Source organism: Leptosomus discolor, chromosome 4 (genome assembly GCF_034619465.1).
Source record: "Leptosomus discolor isolate bLepDis1 chromosome 4, bLepDis1.hap2, whole genome shotgun sequence".
NCBI lineage: Eukaryota > Metazoa > Chordata > Aves > Leptosomiformes > Leptosomidae > Leptosomus > Leptosomus discolor.
This window is the reverse complement of record NC_141394.1, coordinates 83,611,471-83,629,149: the sequence shown is the minus strand read 5'-3', so window position 1 is coordinate 83,629,149 and position 17,679 is coordinate 83,611,471. Positions and strand designations below refer to the sequence as shown.

At 65.7% G+C, this 17,679-nt stretch overlaps 1 protein-coding gene across 1 annotated transcript in view; it reads right to left on the bottom strand.

The window, feature by feature from the left end:
* LOC147415770 (dedicator of cytokinesis protein 2-like) overlaps window positions 1–17,679 on the bottom strand; it is a 74,810-nt gene that overhangs the window by 6,914 nt on the left and 50,217 nt on the right. Inside the window, 9 exon segments of the mRNA XM_086463692.1 lie at window positions 172–212; window positions 508–664; window positions 1,170–1,255; window positions 2,157–2,305; window positions 3,171–3,229; window positions 3,443–3,543; window positions 3,685–3,763; window positions 4,224–4,318; window positions 4,629–4,727. Of these exon segments, the coding sequence (XP_086319818.1) occupies window positions 172–212; window positions 508–664; window positions 1,170–1,255; window positions 2,157–2,305; window positions 3,171–3,229; window positions 3,443–3,543; window positions 3,685–3,763; window positions 4,224–4,318; window positions 4,629–4,727 (866 nt within the window).

Below are 17,679 nucleotides of genomic sequence, written 5' to 3'. Positions count from 1 at the left end.
GCTGCACCCCACTGGCAGCTGGACTGGGGCTGAGACCCCAGGCCCCTGCCCCTCTGGCGGCTCTGCCATCCCCGTCCCACATGCCTGGGGCCAGGGCGGGGGGCTGGGGCAGCCCGGGGCCCTGGGACCCCTCACCTCAGGGCAGTGCCATCTCCCCGGGGCTGTGCTCACCTGATGTACATGGCCTGGCGGTCAATTTCCTTGTAGAAGTTCTGGGGAAGAGCAGACGAGGGTGTTTTGAGTGAGCCCAGGAGGGGTCACGTGCTGCAGCCCCCCACTCTCCCGCGCCCTGCTCTGGGCGATGGTGCTGCTGGGACTGTCCCTGTGCGGGGACTGGGCGGCCCTCAGCAGCGGGGAGCTGCACGGTGTCTCTCGGCAAGCACCTCCCAGGGGACACTGGGTCCGGCACCATATGCACCCCCCCCTCTGCTGTGCCAGCCCCTGGGGGGAACTGGGGGGACAGGGGCTGAGCTCTGGGGGAGCTGGGGCCATGGGGCAGGTGCCCACCAGGAGGTTGACGGTGCAGCTCATGCTGTAGGTTTTGTTCTCGTCGTTCATAACAGCCCGATAGTCGAGGAGCCGCTCCAGGAGCCCCGTCACCAGCGCGACGAAGTCCTCCCCGGGCTTGGCCAGCTCAGGGTGTCTCCGGCAGCAGCTGAGCAGGCTGGGGAGGAGAGGAGGCCACGGGTCTCACAGCATGCTCAGCTCCTCGGTGCTCCCACCACTGCTGCAGCTCAGCTCCCCCAAGGTGCACAGAGCTGGAGGTGGGGGGGGCAGCCCAGCGTGGGGCAAAAAGCAACACCTGGTCTGCAGCGGGACAGAGCAAGCCCCATGCTGCCCCCCAGGCACATCAGGGGTGGGGGAGAGACCCAACGGCTCCAGCCACCCTGCACAGGATCTGTGATAGATACTGCGGGGCAGGAGCGGAGCCTGGGCAGGGCAGGGGCATCCCCTGGGGCAGGGGCACTGCCGGGGGCAGGCAGGGGCAGGCTGGCCGGGGCAGCAGCCTTCCTCCCCTCAGGTCCCACTCCCCTGAGAAGTGCACTCTGGGTCAGAGCACAGCATGAGGAGGAGCGGGATGGCCGAGATTCAGCCGGGGCAGGAGGATGGTAGACAGCAAAGTGTCATGCCCTGCAGAGAAGGTTGCAGGGATGTCACTGCACACTCACATGCTCTCAAAAAGCTGCTTGTACTGCTCATCTCCCCGGCCGCCCTCCACCTCGCTGTCCAGCTTGCGCAGGATCTCGTCCTCGAACTGCGGAGATGTGCGTGAGCGTGTCTGAGGAGCCGAGGGCAACGCCGAGCTTGGCCCCGGGCTGCCGCGGGACACAGAGCCGCAGCGCTGGGACAGGAGGGGCTGCGGAGCTGGAGCCGGCTCGGGCCCCCAGACAGCCCCCCAGGCCCAGCTGCTGCAGCCCCATCCCCCAAGACTGACTGGCACAGACAGGTCCAGGTCCCTGTCCCCCTCCCAGGCCATATGCTCCGGGGTGCGGATGGGTCCTCACACTGCCCCAGCACAGACGGGGCCCCATCCTGCTCTGTGGGTCCCTGTTCTGCTCCTGCATTGGCCTCATCACTGTCCCCCAGCAGCCCAGGCCCAGCTGACCCTGGGGGTCTCTGGGAGGTGCCCTGTGCCCCCTAAAGCCACAGCCTTCCCTGTCAGGGGTGGCAGGGCTGTGCCAGCCTGGGGTCCCCCAACTCCCAGCTGATGCTCAGCCTTCAGGTCCATGGGATTTGTGCTCTTGCTACAGCCGATGGACCCAAAAGCCTGGGGGGTCCTGCACGTGCACAGTATGGGATGGGGGGGTCTGGAGCAGATATCTGATTGCTGGTACACCGCGGTACCCCTTGCTTCCACACTGGGTCCCTCCGGGCTCTGCACTTCCCAAACTTGGGGGACCTTGTCCCCCTGGGCCAGGGGCACTGCCATGGTCAGCTTCCGAGCTGCAGAGCCCCTGTGCCACAGCAGGATGGCTCGGGGACTTTTGTCCCCTGTTCCTCGTCCCTCCCTCCCAGAGCCCCACATTCCAGGATGAGAGAGGGGAAACTGAGCATCACCTCCACCCACCCCGAAAAGGATGGTCCAGCTGGGTGAGGAGCAGGATCCGGCCACACCGGCCTCCTGCTGCAGCCCAGCCACAGCCCCGGCCACTCACCCGGCTGAAGCCCTCGGTCAGCCGGTACTCGCAGAGCATCATGTCAAAGAAGATGGGGATGGTGGACTTGCGCAGCTCCAACTCCGGCACAAGTGTCATCTCCAGGATGGGGCCCACCATGCCTGGGATGAACTCGATCTTTCGACGGCCTGGGGAGGGCAGGGCAGGGCAGGCTGGGGGGCCTGGGCTCTTGCAGCCTGCTTCCTGGGCCAGCCCTGGCCTGGGGTCCTGCGGCTGCAGACGGGCAGCAACGCGTGGAAGAGGAGGGGGAGCAGCGCCAGGAGGGTTGCACGCCTGGGGCAGGCGGCCGCAGCAGAGCTGGCGACCCTCCAGGGCAGCCGTGCTGGCTGGCAGGTAATGCCATACGGCCAGGACAGCTCGGCCGACACTCGGCTGTGGTGCCATGATCTGGGGCTGTGCTGGTGTCCTGGAGGCCCCGGCACAGGTGAACAACCCACACTGGAGCCTGCGGGCACCCGTCGCTGCTCCGCCGCTGCGCTGCAGGCTGCCCCACACGCTCCCTGCTGCTCCCTGCCGGGGCGTGGGGCAGAGCCCCGAGGTGCTGCGTCCTCCCCACCTGCCGGGCCCCGGGATGCTACCGGCAGCACGACCTGCGCTGTGCAGGAGCCCGCAGGACTGGGGAACAGGAAGGCAGGGCTGCAGGTGGGCGCCAGCCCGGAGGGGGGAGGCTGCCGGCAGGGAGGGTGAGCTCATGACCGGCCACAGTCCCGTGGGCTCGCACACCTGCATCCTTGCACGCCTGCAGGCGTGTACATCCCTCAGACTCACATGTCCTGCAGACTTGCACATCCCGCAGCATCCCACAGACTGCACATGTTACAGGTTCCCACTTCCCACAGGTTTGCCCACCTGCAAATTCGCCTGCCTGCAGGCTCCCATGCCCATACTGGCAACACCCCGCTCCCCAGCACACATTTTGGGGGGCAGTGCTGATGAACGTTAGCCTGCAGAGACTTGTCAAGCCTCCTCATTGCTGGCCACACTGCAGCTCACCTAGGTTGTACCACATGTCCCGAATGGCAGCTCCGATCGTGCCTCTCATGTCCCCGTACCTGCCAGGACAGATGCTGGCATCACTCTGCAGCCTGGGGGCAGCACCCAGGCCAGGAGCCTGAGCACAGCTTGACCAGCTCATCACAAAGCCCCTGACCCCACGGTGTGGCAGCAGGCAGACAGGAGCCTGAAGCAGAGCTGCAGAGCTCAGCCCCGAGGCGATGCCGGCAGGCAGCCTGGCCGGGAGGGCCAGCAAGGCGAGGGTGACTCACTTGTCCAGGATGCTGTTGCGCTTGGCCTGGGAGAAGTTCTCCAGCTGCAGGGAATCCTGGGTGAGGAAAGCCACGGCCAGGTGGAAATAGTTGTTCCAAAGCTGCAGTGAATGCACGGGGATGAACGCCAGGCTGGGTGGCACAGGGCACTGCGGGAGCAGGCAGCACCGGGGGCCAGGCTGGGTCCCCTTGCCGGCCCTCGTGGGGCAAAGGCAGCCCTGGGCAGAGCAGCGCCCACTCACCTGCAGCTCGAAGCTGCTGTTGCTCAGGAACATCTCCGTCAAGGTGGCGGCAAAGTGGTTGATGGCACGCAGGAACTCCCTGGGGCGGGCGGTGGGGCGCTGAGCAGGGGCAGCCTTTCTGCCCACAGCAGCACGGCCGAGCGCCGCCCAAGTGCACGAGTCCTGCACGCCCGGCATCCCCATCATGCGCAGACACCCGACGTGGGAGGGATGGGGTGCCCTGCTGCCCCCTGGGAGCCCCCAAAGCACACGGACAGGGCTGCAAAGAGCAGCTCTGCCCCCGGCTCCCAGATGGGGCTGGACTGTCCCAGGACAGAGAAGGAAGTGTCTGGAGCTTCCCTGAGCCAGCCTGAGTGTGGGCCCAGGGCTGTCTAAGGGGGGTTTGGATTTGGAGGGGGGCTGAGCTAGCCTTAGGCTGCCCAGCACGGCCGTGCTGCAGTGCCAGTGTGCCCTCTGCCCAGACCCCAGCATGGCACCCTGAGTTCTCACGTCCAGCCCCCACGTCCGCCTGCAGGTCCCTCCCAGCCCAGGGTCCTCACCGGTTCTGCACCATGTTCATCACCATCCAGTCGGAGGGGTACACTGTCTTGCCAATCAGGTCCTTGAAGAGGATGAAGGTCTCCATGAGGAAGTCCTGATGGGGAGAAGGAGACGTCAGGAGCTGGGCTCAGCCATGATGCCTGACCGGGGTGATGCCGTGCTGAACACCGGGGCTGGGAGCGACCCTCGCCACCCAACAGCGAGAGCTTCACTGCCGCGGAGCAGGGATGAGGGCTGTGCCGGGGTGTAGGGCAGGCAGCACCAGTGCTGGGTGCCCATGTGCAGGCAGGGCACTGGGACCAGTGGGGTGCCCCAGCCAAGGTATGGGGTGGAGAGGCAGGGAGGTGTTTGTGCCAGTGCCAGTGACGGGGGACCCGGGTCTTGCTGCGCAGGGCAGCACTCACCATCAGCTCTGGCCGGGAGGGGAACGCCTTGATGTAGGAGCTGTAGTGGTCCGTGTCCATCTGGCTCAGGATGGCGGTCATGCAGGCCACGTAGTGACTCTGGGGGAGAGGGGCCGGTCAGGCACTGCCGAGGCCCCGTGGCCAGCACCATGGGGTGCCCTGGGGCCAACAGGGGCCCCCATGGCTGGCACCATGGGGTGTGCTGGGCTCAGGGGGTCCCCACGCGCTCTTCCACGTTCCTCCAGCCGGTCCATACCCTAGAGCCCCAGCTGCTCCGGGGGCCCTTCACCCTCCCTGGTACCCCCCTCCCTGGATCTCCAGGTTCTTCCTGCCCCACTCAGCCCCAGCTCCCACAGCCAGCCCCTGCTCTCCCGGTCCCACACATCCTGCTCTGGGGGTGGGACACCTCTGACACCTGCTGTGAGGCTGGGGAGAGCACAGACATAACCCTACAGCATATTTACTGTAGCACACATCCGTAATTCTTAAGGTAATTTAAGGCAACATCTCAATGTGAGTGTGTTTTGAAAATGGCAAGGAGCTTCTTTCTGGAGGCTGATGTGTCTAGACCGCCTCTAGCAAAGGGTCCCAAACGGAGCTGTTAGCTCCACTCCCGGGAGCCCACAGCTTTGCTGCAAGACGAGCAGTGCAGTGATGGCACAGGCTGACCGGGATGCCGGTCTCTGCTGTGCCTGAGCTCCAGATTGTGCTCAGCTGCATTGCTCGTGAAATGAAGGCACAGGTGGCAGGGTGCAACACCCACCTGCTGCTCACCACAGCGTTTCATCTTCCATTTAGCTAATTAGTGCAACAATTTCTTGACAACACTTCTAGCATAGATGAGTCTGCAATAGACTTGCTCTTGGGACAGAACTGTGGGAAAAGGCAGCCGTTTCTGGGGGTAAGAGTGTTGTCTGGCATGCTGAGGAGAAACAAAGGCCCTGCTGTGCCCCAGTGTCACCGACAGAGCTGTGGGGGTCTCCAGGGGTGTTTCAGAGAGCAAAGGGGACAGCCCAGAGCCACTTGGCTGCTGCCTGTGATCAAGTGCCCCAGGTTTGCCCAGCTGGCCCTTGTGGGTCCGGGGAGCTCCTTGGGAAGGGCTGCAGCACACGGTGGGGGATTGCTGCGGGGAAGCACCGTGCCCCACAGCCAGCCTTGGCTGCTGTCTGAGGTGCAGGCAGGTTTGCAGGGAATTACCTTATGAGAAGCAAATGAATCAAACCCAACGCTGGCACACAGCAGGACCAGCAGCACCTGCACACAGGGAGGCCATGCAGCCACGTTGCAGAGATGCCACAGACACCCAGGGCACGGGCCGCCTGCGGCTGCCTGCATGAGTCCGAGTGAGCACAACTTGCCCGCAAAGCTGGAGGCGAGACCCTCCTCGCCGTGCAGCATGGCCTGCTCCCAGGACTCAGCTCAGGGGTTGTGCTGGCAGAGTGGGAGATGGCCACAAATCTACCTGTGTTCTCTCAGCGTCCATGCGTGTGATGCCACGGAGCCCTGGTCTCCGGGGAGACCCCATCGTGGGAGCCAGGGTTGCCTCCCCCACCGACAGAGCCCTGGCTGCTCACCAGGGCAGAGCGGGAGCAGCCTGAGCCTTCGCCCAGGTTCTGGGGGGCCATTTCTCCTGTGCCAGCCGGGGGTGCACGTCATCCACCAGCACCGCAGAGAGAATTGCTGCGTGGCCAGCACAGGCCCGTGGGGAACCTGGGGCAAGGCAGGGAGGCGACGGGAGGAAACTTTTGCAGCGAGCCAGCCTGTTCTGGGGATTTGATGGGATTAGTTCAGTCACCTGGAAACAGCTGTTCCGGCGCTGCTGGAATTAGATTCAGGTGAACTCCCTGCACCGCCTGCTACACCTTCTTCAAAGGAAACTGTATTTACATTTAAATTACATTACCGGGAGCCGCACAGCCAGGCGCTGCTCCACATACGGATGCGGTTTGCGCCGTGGACGGCGTCAGCACGGGGAAGGGGCCGGGGGCAGCCCGGCACAGCATGCGGTCCCCAAACCCGCTGGGCGGTCCCAGACACGAACTGTCCCAGCCAGCCCCCGGCCGAGCCGCAGCTCCCCCGCCCAGCACCTCCCGCAGCCACCGCACCGACCCCGCATGGCCCCAGCGCGGCCGGGACACTCGGGGTACCGGGTCTCGGCACGGCGGGGCTCCGCCCGGGCACCCCGGACCCCGCGTCCCGCCGGCACCGCCGCCAGTGCCCGCCCACCGCTCCGGCGCCGACACCGGCTCCGCCCCGCCCCGCCCCCGCCGGCTCCGCCCCGTCCCGCCCCCACCGGCTCCGCCCCGGTACCGGCGAGCCCGCGCGGCTCCGCCCCGCCGTGCCCCGCGCCCGCCGCTGCCCGACCCGCGCCGCCGCCGAGCACCAGGTACCGGGCGGGCCGGGGAGCGGAACCCCAACCGGCGGAGCGGGGCGGGGCGGCGGCCGGGCCGGGCTCTGCGGGCATCGGCCCTGCGGCGCCGGCTCGCGGCACCGGGAGCGCCGCGGCGGCGGCGGCCGGCACCGGGAGCGGGACCCCGGGGCGGCGCGGCAGCCCCGCGGCCGGGGCAGGGGGAGAGCCGCGACGGGGGGGCGGGGGGCCCAGGGGCCGGGAACCGCGGAGCGGTCCGGGGAGCCCCGAAACCGGGACTCGGCGGCGGTGCGGGGACCCCGGGGCGCCGGGGCGGTACGGGCACCCGCGGCTGGGAGCCGGGAGCGGCGGCCCGAGGGATGCGCGGCGGCCGGTGGGGCCGGGGCGAGGAGCGGGGCTGGGCGGGCGGGCAGGCAGGGGGGTCAGCGGTGCCCCTTCCTCCGCGGCACCGGGGGTCGCAGCGCTCGCCGGGTCCTCCCCTCCTCTGCCCCGTCGCCGAGTAGGAGCCGCCCGGGCAAGTGCGGGAGGCGCGGGGCCGGTGGCGCCCCGCACCGAGCACCCTACGCCGGGCGCCCCGCACGGAGGTGGCCGGTGGCACCGTGCACCGGGCGAGCGGCTGGCTGCCACGGCAGGGGTCTCGGGGGGGCACAGCCATGCTGGAGGCGGTGGCGCGGCGTGCAGCCGGGAGAGATCAATCTGTGTGGGGAGCTGCTGCCTTAGCGGGGCCAAAGACCCCCGAGAGTCGGGCCCCCATGCCGCAGCCCCGCCGCCCGCTCCGCCTGCCCCGCTGTGCGCCCTGGCCCGCGGCAGCTCCGCCTGCCCGGCAGCTCCATGCTGGGAATGCGGGGACGAAGCCGCGCTCGGGAGCAGCCCGCCCGGCTCAGCCCAGCTCAGCCCGGCTCGGCTCGGCCCCGCTCCCCCTCGTTGGGAGACTCGCCTGCGGGCTGCGCTGGGCTGAGCCGCGCACCGCCCGGGCCCCGGGCTGTCCCTCTCTGCGCCGCCCGCCGCGCTGATGCCGCCCAGGGCACGGCTGCTCCCGCCGGAGGGATTCAGCCCACGTTGCTCCCGGCAGCTCCCAGCGCCGCGCTCGTTCGAGGCCTCGGCGTCCGCCGGCGGGGCTGTGGCAGCCGCCGAGGCCGGAGCGGAGCCCGCGGCAGGCTCGGCTGCTGCCCGGGGCACGGGGGGCGCCGCGTTCGGGGCTGCCCGGTCCCTCCACGCCCCGCGGGAGCGCGCACAAACCCGGGTCGAGCTGCGGCTCCTCGCAGCGGCGCGGGGGGGGCTGGAGAAGCGTCTCCGCGGGGCCTTTCTGCCTTCGGAGCACGGGGGGACACGTACGAGCGGTCGCCGGGTCCCGGGCTGCGCCGGCGGGTGCCAGCCGGGCTGCCCACCGCTCCCGGAGGCGCAGAGGTCTCCTTGCCAGGCTGCAGCGCCCCGGGGTCTCCGCACTCGGCACCTCCCGGGGGCACGGGAACGAGCCCCCTGGGACAGCCACGGCGGCAGAGGCCCCCCGGCTGTGCTGCCCGAGGAGAGGGGCCGGAGAGCCGCAGGGAAGCGAGTCCCGGGCAGAGCCGGGCTGAGGCTGGCACCCGCCGTCCCTTCCCGGCGTGTCTCCTCTCTGCCGGGGGTGTCCGGTCCTGACAGTGCGCTTGGGGGAACGGAGTGGATTTGAACGCAGAAGCTCCTTTAGACTGAGGTTATCTTCTTTATGAATCATAATTATTGTAATTATTTAATAGTATGGTAGCATCCAGAGGCCACGAATAATTAGTTGGGTCTCTTCCCATCTGTAGTAACGATACCACTTCAGTCCTACCCACTGCTTTTGGACAGGGTCTGTCTTGCGTGTGTACAAAGATGGTCTGTATCACCCTGGCTGTTCGGTGGGTGGGGAAACCGAGGCACATGGCAATGAAAGACACTTGCTAATTCCTAAATTCCCGTGGTAGCTAGTGTTGTCTAAAGCGCACAAAGATAAAGGGGGGCCGACTGCTAGATGGCATTGGAAATCCACTTAAAGGCAGGAATTTGTATTCTGAAACGACATTCTCCCTATCTGTGCTGGGAGGCTGCAGCCGCAGAGGCCTCCTGCACTGGCTGCAGGACTGTGGCCAGTGAGCGTCGGCGGGATGGTGGGGCTGCCCCACGGGGGGACCGGGGCTGCTGGGGGGGTGCTGCCTGCGCCGGGGGCCAAGGCCCCAGGAGGCTGGGCTGGCACACACGGGGTCGGCTGGGGTGGTGCGGTCGCCTCTGTGAGCTGCTGGGTGGCGAAGTCTTGCTGGCTTTTTCCAGAAACGTGCTTTGTGGACAGCTTGTGGCTTTCTGATAAGATTTCTGGCATGCGAAGGAGCACAGGGAGTCCCAGTCTGCCAGGGCTCCCCAGCCAGTCGGCTGCGCCACTCGCTGGGGCGGGCTGGCTCCCGACGGCTGCCTGAGCACCGTTTCCAAGAGGTGAGACGTTCCTCCCCAGGAGAGCGCGGAGCTGCGGGAGGTCTTGTGATGAGCTGTGTCTCCCGTGGCCGAAAGTCTTGGGCATATGTCCTCCTCCCCTTGTCCCATAATTGCTGCGGGAACAGCCCGTGTCGGAGGCACTGGCAGAGCCTGCATGCTTCGGTGCTGGGCACTGGATGAGCTCTCCTGCTCTCCAGGCCGAATCTCTGCGTTTTCCCACGTCCATGCAGCCACGCAAGGTGGCTCTGGGACTCAGAGGAAGGTGATGTTGCCCACGCCACGTTCTCTGGGAAGGAAACAGCCAAGCAGGCTGTTCTCTTCCTCCGGCAGTGGTCTTTGCTTTAGCCCCTAGGAAAGGTGCAGAACCACAGTGCCCAGCGCTGCTGCGGACTGCGAGGGACGCTCGCCTGTGCTGCCACGGAGGTGGCTGAGGGAAGCCTTGGGATGTGAGACAAACTCCTTCTGACCTCACCCTGCTCCATTCAGGCTGCCTGCCACGGTCTGCCCGTGTTCCCCTGGGTAGGTCACCCTACCTTTTCATGTCTCATTTAAGCTGGTGATATCAGTGCTCCTCTGCCTGGCAAAGAGGAGGGGAAGCAAGCGGGTAGCAGTGAGAACAGAGACGCTACTGTCATGACAGCTGTATTAGCATCCATGGGAGACAGAGGAATAATTTGGCTTCTGCAGGCTTCTGAGAGCTTTGTGCAAAGGCTTTGTACTTCTCTGTGTCTCCTGACCATGCAAAGTCTCCATCTGACAGCACCAGCATATCTGCGGTTGAAAGAGAGAGGAGCGATGCAAGTGGGAGTCGGTGACCTCTGTGTGCTGGGAGGAGGACGTTGTTGCTCCTTCCCTAATTGATGGGATCCCTTCCATGGGGCATTAGCCATGGTGTGCAGCGAGTGCGGCCGGGAGCCTCAGGCGGCCCTGGAGAGGTGCCCGCAGGGCGCCCGGGGGTGTGGGTGCTGCAGGGAGGTGGGTGGTGGGGGCTCCCTGCACTGGCCGGGTGGTGAGAGCCTTCTCCTGGGCCCTGTGGCTGGGAGAGTGACTAATTTTCCTGCAGAGCACTTCAGCCAGTGACCTAAATAGAGATCCATGCGGATCCCTTCGCTCATGCGAGCTGCCGCTTGCACCAGGCCCTGGCTGACGCAGGGGAGGACCCGGGTGTCAGTGACACTCGCCAGAGGCCCCGGCTGATGCTCGCTGGGGGTGCCAGGGTCCTGCGGAGCACCAGGCATCGGGGCATTGCCCTGGCTGCAGGGGACTGCGCCTGCCACCCTCGGCCGGGCCAGCCTGAGTGTTTCTGGTGGAGCCCCAGCGGTGTTTGAGCATAGCCCAAGACCTTGCCTTGAATGCTCCCAGGAGGCAGGAGGTCAAGCGCTGCGGGTGCGGAGGGAGGCTGCGAGGACCGTCGGAGGCGCGGGGAGCTGGCCTTGGGGCCGCAAGCAGAGCTGGACCAGCTGAGCGCCGCAACGTGCGGCCGGAGAAGGGACGGGTGTCCTCGCTGGGAACACACAAGGGCTGAACGCCGAGAAGGGAGAAGAGCTGTTCGAGCAGAAGCACTGTATTGGCACGAGCACAGTCGGATATAAACTGGCCGTGATTAAGTGCCTGCAGGAAATTAGAAGGTCTGTGAGCCTCCGAGCAGCCGGGCTCTGGAAGAGCCTCCAAGAGAACCGTGAGGGTAGGGCAAGAGCCGGCTTTGTGGTGGAGCTTCCTCAAGCGAGGAACCAGATTTTGGGGTTGCTAGCTGCCTGAGGAGATGCTCTTAGTCCTCCATCCTCAAGTCCACAGATGCTCTGATCCGAGTACAAACACGTTGAGTCCTCTTGGAGCCAAGGTGGGATTAAGCTCTGCTGCTGAGTGACGTGTTGTGAACCTGGCTCCTGCCCGGTCCTCCGCAGAGAGCAAATGCCTCATCCTCCAGTGCCGCCCCTCTCCATTGCCAGCAGCACCTCTCCTTTCCAGAGATCAGGAAAAGCAAAGGTTTTGTCCCAAGAGAAGCCATTGTACCCAGTGAGTGGAGCTGGGTAATTAGCTGTTCTCTTCTGCAGTTCCAGGAGAATATGACTTCCTCTCTCATAAATCTAATCTCCTGGCTTCCTGCGTCTTGAGGAGAAGATTTATGTGTCTGCTCTGGTTTTCCCTCTGCCACAGATGTTACCAGGAGGACGAGGTGGAGGATGGGTGGAGAAAGGGCCAAAGCTGGCCAGGGGACAGGCAGGATTGTTCACGGGTGTGGGGGGTAGCTGCACCCTCAGTTGGCACCCAGGGTCCCACTGTTCGATGGCTGTAGCTGGGGTCTGCCCAGCAGCCTCATCCGTCCCGGGCTGGTCTGTCCCACAGGACACTGACAGCCGTCGAGTCAGGAGGAAGAGCTGAGCCAGGCCTTGCTGCCCTGGAGGAAGAGGAGGAGGAGGCAGGCAGGCAGCTGGAGGCTCTCCATCTGCTCTGCAATATTTTTGGTGGACACAGGTAACTTTCCGGACAGGACGGTGTGAAGCAAGGTTCTGTTCCTCTGAGGTCAACCCTGCAGCCCGCGCGAGATGAGTCTCAAGATACAAAAGCAGGAGATGCAGTGCCTGTCCCTCACAGAATTCACCATCCATCAGTACTGGCCAAGGAAGAGTGGCCCAGCCATGGGGCCATTGGCTATCCAGGGGGAGACTCACGAGCCCTTGACAGGCTGCAGGCAGGAGCTGGCAGCGCATCGGCAAAGCACGGGCTGGTGATGTGGGACCAGGTTTTGGATCCCACCATCCAAAGTGGCACGGCACGTTCACGGCTCCGAAGGACTCTGGGCTGGGGATGGCAGCTGGGCTGATGCGTGATTCAGAGCCCCGGCGGTGCTCACAAATCCCCGTCGTTCTGAGCGGTACTTGATGTTTGTGGGGAGCGAGGACACAATCTGAGGACTGGGTGGGAGTTGGCACCTGGAGCTCAGTGGTGTCTGCAGCCGGGTCACAGGAACTGGTTCCTGGGCTCACCCAGCGGAGGAGAAGTCGTCCCCAACTGTGCTGAGCACCCAGCTGAACCGGAGAGCCCGCTGCTGTCATCTATTGCATTACAGTGGCGTCATCTGGTTTTATCCATACATCATCTGACGTGACCTGCTGTCTCACCTTATTCATGTGCTTGTAATTCCCATATGACCACGAGGAGAAAAACACTCAGAAAAATTGAAAAAAATGCCAGGATGGAGGATCCACCACCGTGCAAATCGTTTCTGAGTTGCTGCAGCACCGGCTGGCCTCACTTTTTAAGGAATTCCCTCCTCGGACTGCCCCGTCCCCGTTTTCAGCTGCCATGTTTTGCTGCTCAGTCAGAGAGGAGCCTGGGGCTCTCGCAGCAGAGACCCGCCTGGCACAGCGTCCGCTCCGCACTCGTCGCACGGCTCTGCATTGGTCCTTTTCCTTCCTTGCCCTTCTCTCAGCTCCAGTATAATCTGCACATTCTCTCAGTGCTGAGTTTTCCCTTTGGGGCTGGTGACAGACAGCGCCTGCGTGGGGCCCGCCTGCCCCTCCACAGGACCTGGGCAGAAGCACGGCTAATTGGCGATGATCGCTGGATGATTATGTCTTGAGACGTGCTGGTTAGCCAGTTTTTAATCCACTTAATGTGTGCCACATTGCTTTCGTATTACTCTGCTTTCTTCGTCAAAATGTCAAATGCCTCACAGAAATCCCAGTCTGCTCCGTTGAGGCTTTTACCATCATTGACCAAACTTGGAACCTCATCAAAACAGACAGCAAAGTGGCTCGATGAGCCGTGTCCTCCGTGGCCCCGCGCTGACTGGCATGGCGGGTACACGCTGCCGTCCTTCAGCCGTCGTTAGTCAAGCTCCGAGCCCCTTCCCCTGCTGCTGACCCTGGCCAGCCTCGGCCTGGCGGTCGCGTGCCCCGGCCGGTGCCAGCCCTCCTGCGCCCTCCTGGCCCCGCCGTGCCGGGGCTCTGCCGCTGCCCGTCCCACACCCTTGGGCTCTCCTGAGGCCCCTCTCCGACGCGCCCCAGGGAGGACCCTGATGTCCCCTGTCCCACAGGCACAGAGCCCACCTGGGCTCAGCCCCCCAGCCTCCTGCTTTGCCCTCAGGAGGTGGCGCAGCGCCGCTCCCCAGCTGAGCTCTGGCAGTACCCAGGGAGAGAGGAGCTGCTGCAGCCCCGGGCTCCTGGCAACCGGACCCTGGAAGGGGCTGCTGAGGGTTTGGGACCTCGGAGGGGCCCTGGCTTCATGGGCCCTGGCTTCATGGCACCTTGTCTCACAGCGCTGCCCTCCCGACAGCCCCCGGCACTGCAGCACTGGTCAGACCTGTGTGCACCTTGTTCTGGAGCAGGGTAGCATTAGCAGGAGATGTCCCTGCTCCTGCCCATGGGGCAGCTGGTGGGGCTCAGGAAGGCAAGCGGGGAGCGTGACTGCATGCTGGATGCACAGCGCATGAGCTGGGGTAGCCAAACACGTGCGGGACGCGGGTGAGCACGCGGCCCCGGGACTGGGGCACTGAGTGCCATTTCCCAGTAAATGTGCTTGAAGATAACAGCTGGAAAGTGCTGGTGCGGCTGGGTGCTGGGTGCCTGCGCTTCCTGTGCAGCCCCTTCCCGGTGGCCCTTTCTGCGCATCCGAAATGTCCCTGGAGCCGCGCTTCCAGACGGATCCATCAGCAGAGCGACTTTCTCGGATTCAGCTACAGTACGGGGGGGCCCATCAGATACCACAGCCACTGGGTTGCACAGTCCTGGTTCTGTCCTACAGCAGGACTCGTTATCCGCGCTCGAAGATGCCGGCACCCTGCAAACAGCGCCCGAATGCGGCCCTAAATCTGCCCGTACCATAAAGCACACACAGAGAGACAAGTGGGAGGGTCCTGGCTTTTGGTGTTTGACATCCTCAGAGCTGTTCCCAGATGGAGTTAGCGCATGTATAATTTATAGACTTTTTCTTTGTCCTTGTGGCTTGTCTCTGATCTCTCCAGCGGTGCGGTTCGGGAGGCAGAGGGTGCCTCGGCGGAGGCCCCGCTGACTGACAGCATCGCGTTTGCTGCGTAGGCAGTGGAACGGCCTCATCTCGCTCTGCCGTCAGCCGTGCCCCAGTGGGGTCCCCGCCGTGGGCTCACGGGAGCTGTATCTGTGCCCGGACCATGCCAGGGGTGCTCCTGCCCCGGGCTCAGCAGTTGGAGGGGCTCCTGGCCCCTTCTGCCCCGTGACCCTTAGCGCTCTTGTTAAGGAACCCTCCGGAGCAGGCTGCCCACGTGCAGGCTGCCCTCCAGCAGTGCCCAGCCCGGCTGCGCTGGTCCCGAACCCTGCTCAGGTGGCCGATCCGGTGCAGAGACGTGCCAGCCGGCCCCCCTCTGCCACCCACCGTGTTGCCCTCCCTGGCGCAGATACCGCCGGGGATGCTGAAGTGGTACCTGGGCAGGGGCCTGAGCTCTGGGCACCGGCCATAGCTGCGGCACGAGCAGGGAGAGGTGTCCCGGCAGCTGTGGCAGGGCCTCGGGGAGGGCTCGCCACACAGCCCCTTGCTGTCCTGGCAGGCTCTGCCCCGTCCCATGCAGGTGCCAGCATGGCCCCTGCCCAGCCCAGGCGCCCGCTGGCCGGCATGAACGTGGCTGCTCCTCCCGGGCTCGCCCGCAGCCTGCGGCAAGCGCGGGGGCCGACAGCGCTGGCTCCGTCCCCGAGCCAGCTCTCTCCTCCGCCTGTTGCTGCCCATACTAACGAGGTGCCCCAGCCCTCCGCCGTGTCTCCGTCGCGTCCTGCCTCACAAACATCTCCCGGTGTCTGGGCACGGCTCCAAGCTTGGGAAGGAAAGCGCCGGGCGGCGCGTGGAGCAGCATCCCGACGAACGCCGGGCAGGGGGTGCCGGGGCGCTGGGGCGTGAGGTGCCGGGGTGGGGGCTGGGAGGGCTGCGTGAGCCCCCCGCTCCGCTGGGTGAGTGACTTGCTGCCGGCCTGGGGAGGTAGTGGGCACCATCACGCTCAGCGCTCGGGAAGTTTGCTCGTTACCGGTGCAGGGTGACGCCAGGCCGCGGTGCTGACTCAGCTGCTTCGTTACAGCGGGAACAAGGCAAGACGGTGAGGGGGGCTGGGGGGGCTGGCTGGTGCCACGTGTCCGTCCGCAGCGAGGGCAGGAGGGCTGCGGGGTGAGCAAGGCTCTCACCTCGACGTGCCGAGGAGGGTGCAGGGGCACTGGGGGAGCACCGGGCTGTTGTACAGGGCGGGGGTCACGGTGCTGCGGGACATGGCGGGGTGTGAAGGGGCGAGTCCGTGCTGTGGGGGAGCCCACGTCGCTCTGCTCCTTGCCCATGCCACAGGTACGTCTGGGTGTCTGCAGACCTCGAATGCTGGGAGACCAAACTGCCAAGCGAGGCAGCGTCACTGCCCGCTGGGGCTGGCATCTCCATCTCTCCTGCCTTGTCCCTGGCGCTGCTTCCCAAAAGGAGCTGTTAGCCTCCTCTGCACCCCGGGGACATCCCAGGCAGGGCTCCTGGTGTGTGCCCTGTGCTCCACAGTGTCATGTGCCCGGGCAGTGCAACAGGCTGGGGCAGCAGCTGGTGACCAGGGTGGGCAGAGGCAGAGCAAGGTGGGCACAGGGGCTTGGTGCTGGTGGGGCGGGCACGGTCAGGACAGGGCTGCGGAAGGAGGTTTGCCCTGCCTGTGCGGGGAAGAGCAGCCCTGCATAGCTGTGCACGAACGATGGCAGGGACAGGGGACGATGGCAGGGATGGGACGTGGCTGGGTGTGATCCCCCTCTGTGCAAGAGCCCCTGCTGCCCCCCAGGTCCTGCTCCTGTGCCACCTGGGGAGCACTGCTGGTGACAGGGACATGTCCCCAGGCATAAGCTGTAACCTCAGTCCTGCAGCCAGGTCCCGGCAGCGGCAGGGAGCTGTGCCGTGTGCCTGCACATGAGGCAGAGCGGGCGAGAGCTGCGGTCCGTGGGCAGGCAGACTGCCCCGGGCTGCACGATGGCAGAAGGTACAATGGCCCAGGGAGACCTCGCTCTCCAGAGGCGGCCTCAGTGCAGCACCCCGAGCCACAGCCCTGCGACAGAACAGGGGGTGAGAGCTGGAGAGAAACCAGCAGCTGCCCTTCTCCGCGGTGAGGGGCAGGGAGCAATCCCCTGGTCTCACCGAAGTCGCCATCTCAGCCACAATGCCTGTTCTCCCTCTCGGCTGGTTCTCACACACCCAAAGCAGTTCAGTGTCCCTGAGCCACGGTCTCAGCTCCTGCCCCCAGAGCTGGTCCCCCACACCTGTAGCCCAGCCAGCCCTGCCACACCTCTGGCGGGCACCATGTGGAGAATGGGGCCCTGTGCCCAGTCCGGCCATGCCCCACTCACGGTAGGTCCCCTGTGCCCAGTCCGGCCATGCCCCACGCACGGCGGGTCCCCTGTGCCCAGTCCAGCCATGCCACACGCACGGCGGGTCCCCTGTGCCCAGTCCGGCCATGCCCCACGCACGTTGGGTGCCCCACACCTTGTCCAGCCCTACGCAGAGCTGGTGCCCCGTGTCCAGCAGGTGCCCCGTGTCCATCCAGCCCAGCCCAGCACTGCCCCGTGCCCGCAAGCAGCAGCCCCCCGTGCCTGCCCCACGCCTGCCCTCCTGCTGCCAGCGCCCCGCCAACACGAGGCACCCGCCCCGGCGAGGCAGAGCTATTTTTAACAGCGGCTTCTGCTTGATTTGAGCTGCGAACTTGTAACGTGTTTATGCTAAAGGGGTTTCTTTTTTTCCTTCTCTCTTTGTGCTGAAGAGGCAGCGCCGGAGATCAAAGCTTGTCTCTTCGCGTTGTGTGATGGCGGGGCTGGGAGGGAGTGCGCAGAGGCGGGCAGAGGCCAGCGGCTCCGCGGGGCAGCGCAGCACATGGGGGACGCTCCCGTCCTCGGGGGACCGCGGTGGCAGGGCCGGGGCTGACGCACCTCTCTCTGTCCCCACAGGTCCAGGAGCCCAGGAGCCATGGGCAGGGACGGCCGGCACCCGGCGCCCCGGGCAGCCTGCCGTGGGCGGCACTGAGCCGGGCTGGACGGCGACGGGACCATGGGCTGCCGGCACCGGCGGGGAGGCATGGCGGCGGCGGGCAGGGCTGCCAGGGCGGTGTGCCGGGGGCTGTAGGGCTGGGTGGCGGGCAGCATGCCCGGCGGCCCCTCGCCCACCTCCCGCGCAGCATCCCCTCTCCGCGGTGGCATGGGATGAGGCCCACCGCCGCCCCGGGCAGCTCCGGGGACGGGCGCAGCCCAGGGCTCCGGCCACCGG